This window comes from Elephas maximus, chromosome 8, assembly GCF_024166365.1.
Source record: "Elephas maximus indicus isolate mEleMax1 chromosome 8, mEleMax1 primary haplotype, whole genome shotgun sequence".
In the NCBI taxonomy this organism is placed as follows: Eukaryota; Metazoa; Chordata; class Mammalia; order Proboscidea; family Elephantidae; genus Elephas; species Elephas maximus.
In genome coordinates this window covers 14643546-14655625 of record NC_064826.1, presented here as the reverse complement: position 1 = coordinate 14655625, position 12080 = coordinate 14643546, and the positions used below count along the sequence as shown (strand labels likewise).

The 12080-nt window shown below is 51.4% G+C and overlaps 1 protein-coding gene across 1 annotated transcript in view; it reads right to left on the bottom strand.

The window, feature by feature from the left end:
• Window positions 1–2413: 2413 nt before the first annotated feature.
• Window positions 2414–12080, bottom strand: part of WDR91 (WD repeat domain 91) — a 31586-nt gene continuing 21919 nt past the window's right edge. The window contains exons 12-15 of the mRNA XM_049893362.1: window positions 7792–7900; window positions 6969–7081; window positions 5102–5299; window positions 2414–3055 (exon numbers count right to left, since the gene is read on the bottom strand). Coding sequence (XP_049749319.1) covers window positions 2891–3055; window positions 5102–5299; window positions 6969–7081; window positions 7792–7900 — 585 coding nt within the window. The 3' untranslated portion in view covers window positions 2414–2890. The remainder of the gene's footprint in view (window positions 3056–5101; window positions 5300–6968; window positions 7082–7791; window positions 7901–12080) is intronic.

Genomic DNA, 12080 nt, shown 5'->3' with positions numbered 1-12080 from the left:
CTGAAAGTGAGGGCTGAGGAAACCGGTCAGGATACAAAGCTTTCCAGTCACAGGGAGAGAAATCCAAGCTAGCATAAGCAGCCAGAGCATGTTGGACAGCTGGGGGTCAAACCCTGAGGATTTTTGATTGCCCCACTAAGCAGGGTGGATTTTGGCCTGGAGCCTTGGAGGGGAAGCGAGCAAGTGCAGACAGGCATCTGGAGGAGTGAGGAAAACACCTGCGAGGCTCAAGACAGCCCAGGCCAGACCAGGTCAGCAACTGGGCAGTGGCTGCAGGGGTAGACTGAGTCTGCAGGCGTGGGGGCTGGGCCTTGCGGTGGCTCCCGGGTCGTCTTTTATGGAGCCCCAGATATAGGGCCCCTGGGTGGTGCAAACAGCTAACATGCTCAGCTGCAAACCCAGAAGTTGGAGTTCACCCAGAAGAAAAACCCGGTGATCTACTTTGGAAAAATCAGCCACTGAAAACCCTGTTGGAGCACTGTTCTACTCTGACACACACGGGGTCAACGTGAGTCACAATGGACTCGATGGCAACTGGTCAGACAAGAAAAGAGGCTCGCTGGGGTTCCTGGGTGGATGCCAGCGATGCCACGGTGCAGGGATTCTGAAGGAGAGAGAAGTCTGAGTTTTGACATGTTTCAAGGATGGAGAACTCACCTCGTGGTTGGACAACTGCTATCCAGGAGGTGACAGGCAGGACCAAAGAAGGTGCAGGTCAGAGAGATAGGCCGGGCAGGGCCGGCCACAGCACGTGAGGCTGTATCTGCTCATTTCCGAAGGTCAGGGGTTAAAGGAGCTGTGTTTTGTTTTTAGGCAGCGTGAAGTGTGTGACCACCCTCATCCTCCTGGCAGGATCTCAGTCATCACCCGGGTTTGTCCTCAGCTCAGAACGGGGGCTTTTACAGTGCCCTTTGAATCTCCACAACCCTTAAAGACATTTCTGCAAACTGTGGAGACCACTCTGAGGAGAGAGAATGGCCAAAAGCCAGAGTTTGAGACGAAGAGAGGAAAAGTGAACCAAGGAATCACCTCCCACATGAGTGAACCCGTGGCCATTTTTTAAACGTCTTGAAAATCCCTGGGGGAGAGCCCTCAAGTTGCCATAGCCACACAGGCAGCGGGAGGGAGGAGACGGGGAGTCCTGGCTTTTTCACTGAGGGGAGGAGGGCCACGGAGTTGGGGTGAGCCACACAAACACCTCCCCTACTGCTATGGATTCAATTGTGTCTCCCCAAAATAGTACTGGAGTCCTGGGCCCTGCACCTGGGCGTGGGGTCTCCATGAGTCAGGATCAACCCGACAAAAACTAACGTTAGATGGAACATCATCTAACAGAACGGAATCACTTTCCATGATGCAATCTGGGGCCCTGGTGGCACAGTGGCTAAGAGATCCACTGCTCATCAATTCGCTACTAATCAAGAGGTCGGCAGTTCAAATCCACCAGCCGCTCGACTCGACAGCAGTGGATTTGGTTTGGGGTTTGTTTTTTTATGATGCAATCTACTGTAACGTGATCAATCAGTTCAGGTCGTCAGTGTATGTAGGGTGGATCCTAAACCTAATCACTCTGAGTTACAGAGACCAGAGGAGACACAGACACACACGGACTAGGGAAGACAGACGCCCAGTGAGGAGCATCTACAAGCCAAGGCATCAAGGAATGCCCAGGGCTACCAACAAGGAGGACCTGACACAGCTGAGACCCTGAATCTGGACTTCTTATGTCCAAAACTGTAAGAAAATAAATGTCTGTTCCGTAAAGCCGCACTTGCGGTATTTGTGTTACAGCAACAGAACCAAGCCCAGGGCCTAGTAGCAATTCCCATGTGCTTTTTCACAAGCCGGTGGCTGGAGGATCCCCACTCCATCCCAGCGCCCCCTTGGAACCCAAGGTGGAGACTCTGCAATGACTGTCCCAGGCGGCCCATGGCCATACCACCTTCACCCCGCAGTGTCGGAGCTCCAGGCCAGGCCCACCAATGACAAGGTCTGGGGCAGAGGAGCGCCTCCCCTGCCTCCGCTGTGACAGGCAAGAGGAAGAGGACGCAGTTCCCTCATTCCTCCACACCTTGGAGAGGGGCAGCCGGGGCAGAAGCTTCAGCCCTGCCCTCACCCAGAGAAGCTTCTGCAACAAACACTGATGACTCTCAGGGAAGAGAAAGAAAACTCCACCTTCATGTGAGTCCACAGAAACAGGAACAGCAAACGCCGCAGTACCCAGTGGAACAGAAAGCGAGAGCTCTGGGCATGTCCACGTCCTACCCCACAAAAAAGGAGGAAGGAGAGGCAGGAGCTGGGGGCACCTGGATAGGGGTCCATATTGGGCTCCCAGTTGACCATCGCCAGGCCAGGGGTAGGGGAGACACTCGGCTGCACATACGCCTCCTAGGGAGAGACACCAGGTCACCACGAAGGTGTCATCTTTTTTTTAAAAAAGGAGAAAAATGAGCAAATACATACAAAATAACTGTCATCTCTCCTGGGCCCCCAGGCAGACATGGCCATGTTTCTTCCTTCTTCCTGAGCGTCCCTCAGTTGGAGTGCGCTGCCAGCAGAGCCAGGAAGTTGGTCTCTGGGGAGCACATGCCTCTGCCTACCTGCTCCTTGAGGCTACCTGTTTCCGCCCCACACTGGGCAGCCTGTCCCTGCAGAGGCCCCGCACAGCCAGGAGCCTCGAGTGGAGTGGCCTGCTTCTCCCTATCTTGTCTTGCCCTGGCCCAGGTAACACTGCTTCCACGGGTGCCCCGGCCCAGGTTAACAATAATTCCACAGGTGCTCCAGCCCAGGTAACACTGCTTCCACGGGTGCCCCAGCCCAGGTAACACTGCTTCCACGGGTGCCCTGGTCCAGGTAACACTGCTTCCACGGATGCCCATAGGCAGCCTCGTCAAAGTTTATGGGCCAACAGGGTGGTCAGCTTGATCTTGCCATCCATGGATGCTGTGAGGCAGGTCCCACAGTCCATGGCCGTGCTCCAGTCCACAGTGACCACAGGGGCTCGGTGGCCACCCAGGCTCAGGCAGCTCTCCAGAACCTTCTCCTCCCCACCTAGCTGCAAGAAGACAGAGACAAGGAGGCGTGAGCACACATCATTTACAAACACATCCACTGGGTCTACTTGGGGGCCCACCTGCCTGGGCCTGGGGCTGCCAACCAATCCTAGGGTGTGCCGAGATGCACACGCCCACCTTTCCAGACAGTCTGTGTGCTCAGGTGCACACGCCAGACAGTCTCTGTAAGCAGGTGTATTTGCCCATCTTTCCAGACATGCTAGTTTAACTTCTTGGACCAGGAAATACTTTCACTTTCCTGACTACCACTAGTCCTTCATCTTAAGTGGAAGACAAGCCCCTGCTAAGCTCCCAAATAAAGCTCCTTAAAAGGTGTAGAATGTTCTCTTCTGTTTTTAACTTGTAGCGCATCAGTGCCCCAGCACCCATCCCAGCATTCTTTCCAACCTGACATTATATCACATCAAGTTGCCTCTCCCAGGAGTGCAGGCTCCAGCGGACAGGGTCTCGGCCCATTCTGTCCTGCAGCACCGCTGGCCTGCAGCCTCAGAACAGAGCCTGCCTGGAGGGGCCCTCCATTAACGTGCACATGTGCACTCTCCTCCATCCTGCACAAGCTAGCAGGAACCACGCGCATCGTAGGAACGATCAAACTCAGGTAAGAAGGGAGGGAAAACCAGTGGGCCCCTGAATAACACCAGCACACTCCGGATCATATCTATAAAAGACGCAACGTGCTCAGCCTGTACAGGAAAGCCGATGGAAAATCCAGATGCTACATGGAGAAGACATTTTTAAAATCACAAATAAAATTGTTTTATATATTTTTTTATAGGTTGTAAAAATGGGATCTGAATTCCATTACATTCCTGAAGAAATGAGACCTCATTATGGAGATTTAAGAAATTATAGAGAGGAAAACTTTCAGCCCATTAGTTAGTTATACAGCAAGTCTGACTGCAAATCAAAGCCTACGTCTGTACTTGACCCACGGGGCCGCCAATGAAATAGTAAATCTCTACCAGATTAGCCGCCTTAGTGGCATATAGTTAAGTGTTCAGCTGCTGTCAGGGACTGAATTGTGTCCTCCCAAAATATATGTTGTAAATCCTAACCTCTATGCTTGTGATTATAATCCCATTTGGGAATGAGTTGTCTTTGTTAATGATGCAGGATTAGTGTAGGGTGTATCTTGAGTTAAACTTTTACAAAATATAAAAGATGCAGATTAAGCAAGCCGAGATTGGGGAAGATAGACACCAAGCCACCTGGAGATCTCCAAGGAACCAGGAAACAGAAGTTGAAGAAACAATGACCTTCCTCCAGAGCCAACAGAGAAAAAGCCTCCCCCTAGAGATGGCACCCCGAATTTGGACTTCTAGCCTCCTAAACTGTGAGAAAATGAATTTCTGTTTGTAAAAGCCACTCACTTGTGGTATTTCTGTTATAGCGGCACTAGATAACTAAGACAGCTGCTAACCAAAAGGTCTGCGGTTTGAACCTACCAGTGGCTCCACGGGATAAAAGACCTGACGATCTGTTCCCATAAAGATTCCAAAAACACCCATTGCCATCGAGTTGATTCCAACTCATAGCAACCCTATAGGACAGAGTAGAACTGCCCTATAGGGTTTCCAAGGCTGTAATCTTTACAGAAGCAGACTGCCACATCTTTCTCCCAAGAAGCAGCTGGTGGATTCAAACTGCTGACCTTTTGGTTAGCAGCTAAGCGCTAAAACACTTCACCACCAGGGCTTCTTATACCAGATTAAAAAATAAGCCACCTAGCACTTAGGTGCTTTGGGGCATATTCCCCGATCCCAACACACTTCCCAGCTCTTCCCCTTACACCTCAACATGTTCTATGTCAGTCTTTATTGCCAGGGCACCGAGGCAGGAAAAGGACAGCTGATGGGTGAGCAGAGACCAGGACAAGGGGCTCAGGCTCTGCCTGCAGCTTCTCCCCAAGTGGGATCCGCCCAGCCTGGCCTGCAGGAGGGTCCAGGGCACTGTTCCTCCCAGCAGAAGGCCCCCCCACAGCACACACTCCCCACAGCCCAGTCCCCATGCCATGGCCATGCAGTTACCTTGTAGATGACGCCCCCAGTGGCAGAGCACGTCAGCATGTAACGGCCTTCAGAGTCAAAAGCGAAGAGCCGGCCCCTGGGGGCTTGCACCTGCTTGTAGCCGCTGTACCCGGACAGCACGAAGGGGCCCGTGGCATCAGGGGGGAGGCTGGACTCAGACACCTTCAGGCCGCTCTTGTGGATGTCCCACTGGATGAACTGCAGTCAAGGAGTACAACCAGGGCACTCTCAGAGGCACACACAAGGCGAGGGGATGGCGCCCACCCTGACCTCTCCAAAAAGGCCTTCACAGTGCAGAGTGCAGCAACGAGGGGTGGGTGGTGAGGCCACAGGCCACCAGGAAAGGCTGTGGGCCACCCCCAGGACCACCTCTCCCGATACTTTAAGCATTTTTTAGGGAAGAAAAAGTCAGCAATCTCCCATCAAAGTCCAGCCCTTCTCTTCTCTCTGGCCTGACCCCAGAAGGGAAAAGGTGGGCTGCTGCCTCTGTGTGGGTTCCCAGTCTCCAGCAGGCGGACTTTTCAGGTGACCCCTGTTATCATCGTCATCATCATTATTATTACTAGGGTTAGACCCCAACTAGGTCGTCCTGGTTTAGGAACCAAGTAGACAGGACAAATCCCAGATATATTTCCGGTTTCTCAGCCATGCAATCCCTGCAACACTGAGTGAGACGTTATAAACTCAGCTTCATTTATTGGGGTGCAGGCTACCTGGAGGTGACCACCTCTTAACTGGGAGTCCCACCCACATGCACAGGAAGTCACATGTTCTTTTCAAAATCCCTTCCCAGAGATCTCAAATGAGGGATTCACGGTAACTATTGTCTCCAACAGACCCACAGGCGGGTGGTAACAACCGAAAGGCAAGTGCCCTCCCTCCTCTGCCTGCCCCACCCCTGCTCCCTCACCAAGGCAGCCACTACCACCAGGTCCTCTAGTGTCCTTCCAGAGAGAAGCTACAAGGAGGCTTCCTTCCTGACTCTGCTTAGACAAGCTGTCCCCAGCCCTCGGCACACCCTACATGGCCTTGCTGTGACCACCCAGGTACCTGCCCACCTGCAGCCTGGCCCAGCCCAGGCCCTGAGCCCCTGACCTGTCCATAGTGAGAGAAGTCATTTTTGCCACAAGAAGGAAGGACATGGGCCCTGCCTTTCCCCAGTGACAGTCAGTGGGCACCACCTGAGCCTCAAGGGGATAAGGGGGCTGAATGCTGTCCCCATCCCCATCTGACAGATGACAGGGCTGAGGTGCAGAGGCCCCGGCCACAGAGCTGGTCAGTGACACAGCCACGGGTAGCCAGCCATCTGTTATCCTGGTCAAGGGCAAGGCCAGGACTAGCCAGCTATTTGTTATCCTGGTCAGCAGCACGGCCAGGGTCAACCAGCCCATCTGTTTTCCTGGTCAGCAGCACGGCCAGGGTCAACCAGCCCATCTGTTTTCCTGGTCAGCAGCATGGCCAGGTTTAGCCACCCCATCTGTTATCTGGGTCGACAGCACAGCCAGGGCTAGCCAGCCCGTCTATTACCAGGTCAGCAGCATGGCCTGGGTTAGCCAGCCCGCCTGTCACCAGGTCAGTGGCACAGCCAGAGTTAGCCAGTCTGTCACCGGGTCAGTGCCACAGCCAGGGTTAGCCAACCCGTCTGTCACTGGGTCAGCAGCACAGCTAGGGTTGGCCAGCCCACCTATCACCAGGTCAGCAGCAGGGCCAGGGTTAGCCAGCCCGTCTGTCACCGGAACAGCAGCATGGCCAGAGTTAGCCAGCCTGTCTATCACCAGGTCAGTGGCACGGCCAGGGTTGGCCAGCCCGTCTGTCACCTGAGCACTCTCTGGACTCTCCGGGGGGGAAGCCAGCCTGAGGCACACACCTTGCCGTCCTCGCCGACGCTGTACACAGTGTTCTCATCGTAGCTGAACTCCACAGAGCAGACCTCCCCGCAGTGGGCCCTCCAGCTCATGGCGCACTGGTGCTGCTGCATGTCTGCACGGGGAGATGCCGCTGAAGCCCACGGGGTACCTGGAGCCCCTGTCCCAGCAAGAGGAGCCGGACCCCTCTGCTAGGTGGGAGCTGACTCTGCCCAGAGGCCAGGCTGCTCCAAGCCTCAGGAGCAGCTTCTTCTGCTTGGTCAAAAGTGAGGTTCAGGAATCCCTGGGGGGCTGAAGATCACCTGGAGCCCTCCCCATGAGGCCTCTGTAACCCTCACCAGGGCGCCCTGGGGTCTGTGAAGACACAGCCCCTGGTTCCATCCCAGACCCACCGACTTTCATCTCCTGGGGGCAAGGGCTGGCATAGGGGTTTCTAAGCAGCATGCCAGATGGTTCTGGTGCACACCCCGGGTTAATAACCACAGTTCTGAAGCTTTACGAGGAGGGTGAGTGGCCTGCACCATGAGGACAAGACGTCTTTACCCGTGTGTCCTCCATGACATCACACAGGCCCTAAAGACCCAGATCCAACAGCTCAGGACTAAAGGTCTACAGCTCCACCCCACGTCCACTGACACAAACCACGAGGGAGCCAGTTACAGTGGGCACTCTGAAAACGGCACCCTCTGAACAAAGCTGAGCTCCATTATAGGCATCTTCAGTTGGGGTTTTGCAACAGCCTCTAGTCCAACTGGCAAAAATCCAACTCTCTTCTCTGGGCCAGCTGAGGAGGGATGCCAGGGCTGCCACAAGCAGCCTTCTTACCAAACAGCCGGATGACGCCGTCGGCTGCGCCGGTGACCAGCAGGTTCCCGTTATGATTGAAGGCTGTGCAGTTGATGGCAATGGGCTCTGGATCCAGGGAGAACTGAAGCTAGTAAGAAAATGTAAAAGCAATGAGCAGCCTGTAACTGCAGCTGAGCCACACTGCCTACCCCAGCTCCAACATGCATAGGCACCTCAGGCCAGGTTCTCAGCCCACTGAGCCCTGTCCTCCTCCCAGCATGTGTCTGAGCCTTCACCAAAGCTGGGCTGTGGCTTCTGCAAGGTGACCTGGGCCTCTGGGCCTCAGATGCTCTGGCCTCCACACAGACAGCAGCCCATGCTCTTTCCCTCCAGCTGTATCTACACAAGTCCTCCACATCTCAGCGGCCTGTGCTTCGCTCACAGTGCATTCCACCATAACTGAGCGAAAAGCCAGATTCCTGGCAGGAAATAACAATCCGCCACTTGCTTTTCATCACAGGCAACCCCAAGTCATGGGGGAGGCTGTCTCTCAGGGTCACGTGCTACCTAGTCCCATCCCACCCAGTTCAGTGTCTTCCCATAGAGACACTTAAAATGGGGCAGGACTCTGTGAGGTCACACGGAGCTGTAATGTGGCTAAAATATTGTTAGTCTGTTGATTCTTCAGCTATGTGTGATATGTTATACTAGCTACTAAAAACATCGTGGCAAACAAAACATATACAACACCTAACCTCATAGAACTTGTTAGATGCCATCAAGTTGGTTCCGACTCATGGGGGCCCTATGCACAACAGAATGAAACACTGTCTGGTCCTGCACCATCCTCACAATCGTTGCTGTGTTTGAGCCCATTGATGCAGCCACTGTGTCAATCCATCTCACTGAGGTCTTCCTTTTTGCTGACCCTCTACCAAGCATGATGTCCTTCTCCAGGGACTGCTTGATAACATGTCTAAAGTACATGAGACAACATCTTGCCATCCTCCCTTCTAAGGAGTATTCTGGCTGTACTTGTTCCAAGGCAGATTGATCGTACTTCTGGCCCAGTAAAAACACTTCTGGCAGTCCCTGGTATATGCAATATTCTTTGCCAATGCCACAGTTCAAAAAAATCAATTCTTTTCTGTCTTCCTTATTCACTTTCCAGCTTTCCCATGCATATGAGGTGACTGAAAATACCATGGCTTGGGTCAGGCACATCATAGTCCTTAAAGTGACATCTTTGTTTTTTAACACTTAAATGAGGTCTCTTACAGCAGATTTTCCCAATGCAATACATCATTTGATTTCTTGACTGCTGCTTCCATGGGCCTGGATTGTGGATCCAAGTAAAATGAAACCCTTGACAACTTCAATCTTTTCTCCATTTATCATAATGTTGCTTATTGGTCCAGTTGTGAGGATTTCTGTTTTATGTTGAGGTGTAATCCATACTGGATTTGATCCATCTTTGATCTTCATCAGTAAGTGCTTCAAGTCCTCTTCCCTTTCAGCAAGCAAGGTTGTGTCATCTGCATATCGCAGGTTGTTAATGAGTCTTTCTCCAATCTTCGTATAGTCCGGCTTCCTGGATTACTTGCTCAGCATCCAGATTGACTAAGTATAGTGAAAGGATACAATAATCCCTCTCGGTCTATGTACAAGTTCCTCACAAGCACAATTAAGTGTTCTAGAATTCCCATTCTTCGCCATGTTATCCATAGTTTGTTATGACCCACACAGTCAAACGCCTTTGCACAGTCAATAAAACACAGGTAACCATCTTTCTGGTGTTCTCTGCCTTCAGCCAGGATCCGTCTGACATCAGCAATGATAGCGCTTTCGCTTGTTCTACATCCTTTTCTGAATCCAGCTTCAATTTCTGGCAGTTCCCTGTCTATGTACTGCTGCAACCGCTTTTGAATGATCTTCAGCAAAATTCTACTCGCATGTGATATTAATGATATTGTTTGATAATTTCTGCATTCTGTTGGATCACCTTTCTTTTAAACGGGCACGAATACGAATCTCCTCCAGTTGGTTGCCCAGGTAGCTGTCTTCCACATTTCTTGGCACAGGTGAATGAGCACCTCCAGCGCGGCAACCTCCTGCTGAAATGTCTCAGTTGGTATTCTGTCCATTCCTGGACCCTTGTCTTTTGCTAAAGCCTTCAGTGCAGCTTAGACTTCTTCCTTTAGTACCATCCTTCTTGATCATATACTACCTCCTGAAATGGTTGAATGTCGACCAATTCTTTTTGGTACAGTGACTCTGTGCATTCCTTCCATTTTTTGATACTTCTTGCAGTGTTCTATAACCAAAACCAAACCCAGTGCCATCAAGTCGATGCCGACTCATAGCGACTCTATAGGACAGAGTAGAACTGCCCCATAGAGTTTCCAAGGAGCGCCTGGAGGATATGAACTGCCGACCCTTTGGTTAGCAGCTGTAGCACTTAACCACTATGCCACCAGGGTTTCTGCATTGTTCTATAGGACTTCAAAAAAGAAAAAAACCCAAACCCATTGCTGTCGAGTCAATTCCAACTCACAGCGACCCTACAGGACAGAGTAGAACTGCCCCATGGAGTTTTTAAGGAGCAGCTGGTAGATTTGAACTGCCAACCTTTTGGTTATCAGCCAAGCTCTTAACTGCTGTACCACCGGGGCTCCCTATAGAACTCAAAACCCCCCCCAAAAAAACCCACTGCTGTTGAGTCAATTCTGACTCACAGTGACCCTATAGGGCAGAGTAAAACTGCTCCATAGGGTTTCCAAGGAGTGGCTGGTGGATTCAAACTGCTGACCTTCTGGTTAGCAGCTAAGTTCTTCACTCCTATGCCACCAGGGCTCCCTATAGAACTTAAACCAAAAAAAACCAAACCCAGTGCCGTCAAGTCAATTCCGACTCATAGCGACCCTATAGGACAGAGTAGAACTGCACCATAGAGTTTCCAAGGAGCGCCTGGAGGATTTGAACTGCTGACCCTTTGGTTAGCAGCTGTAGCACTTAACCACTATGCCACCAGGGTTTCTGCATTGTTCTATAGGACTTCAAAAAAGAAAAAAACCCAAACCCATTGCTGTCGAGTCAATTCCAACTCACAGCGACCCTACAGGACAGAGTAGAACTGCCCCATGGAGTTTTTAAGGAGCAGCTGGTAGATTTGAACTGCCAACCTTTTGGTTATCAGCCAAGCTCTTAACTGCTGTACCACCGGGGCTCCCTATAGAACTCAAAACCCCCCCAAAAAAAACCCACTGCTGTTGAGTCAATTCTGACTCACAGTGACCCTATAGGGCAGAGTAAAACTGCTCCATAGGGTTTCCAAGGAGTGGCTGGTGGATTCAAACTGCTGACCTTCTGGTTAGCAGCTAAGTTCTTCACTCCTATGCCACCAGGGCTCCCTATAGAACTTAAACCAAAAAAAACCAAACCCAGTGCCGTCAAGTCAATTCCGACTCATAGCGACCCTATAGGACAGAGTAGAACTGCACCATAGAGTTTCCAAGGAGCGCCTGGAGGATTTGAACTGCTGACCCTTTGGTTAGCAGCTGTAGCACTTAACCACTATGCCACCAGGGTTTCTGCATTGTTCTATAGGACTTCAAAAAAGAAAAAAACCCAAACCCATTGCTGTCGAGTCAATTCCAACTCACAGCGACCCTACAGGACAGAGTAGAACTGCCCCATGGAGTTTTTAAGGAGCAGCTGGTAGATTTGAACTGCCAACCTTTTGGTTATCAGCCAAGCTCTTAACTGCTGTACCACCGGGGCTCCCTATAGAACTCAAAACCCCCCCAAAAAAAACCCACTGCTGTTGAGTCAATTCTGACTCACAGTGACCCTATAGGGCAGAGTAAAACTGCTCCATAGGGTTTCCAAGGAGTGGCTGGTGGATTCAAACTGCTGACCTTCTGGTTAGCAGCTAAGTTCTTCACTCCTATGCCACCAGGGCTCCCTATAGAACTTAAACCAAAAAAAACCAAACCCAGTGCCGTCAAGTCAATTCCGACTCATAGCGACCCTATAGGACAGAGTAGAACTGCACCATAGAGTTTCCAAGGAGCGCCTGGAGGATTTGAACTGCTGACCCTTTGGTTAGCAGCTGTAGCACTTAACCACTATGCCACCAGGGTTTCTCTATAGAACTTAGGGCCTATTATTTAATAATGAACCAAGAATGTCATTTCGACAACATGTAAGACAAGGAACACTAATAACCCTCCAGATGGAAACTAAAAAATGCCAGATAGAATGTTATCTAAAATACACGTGCATGCGTGCACGACACATACACACACATGCACACACGCACACATGCA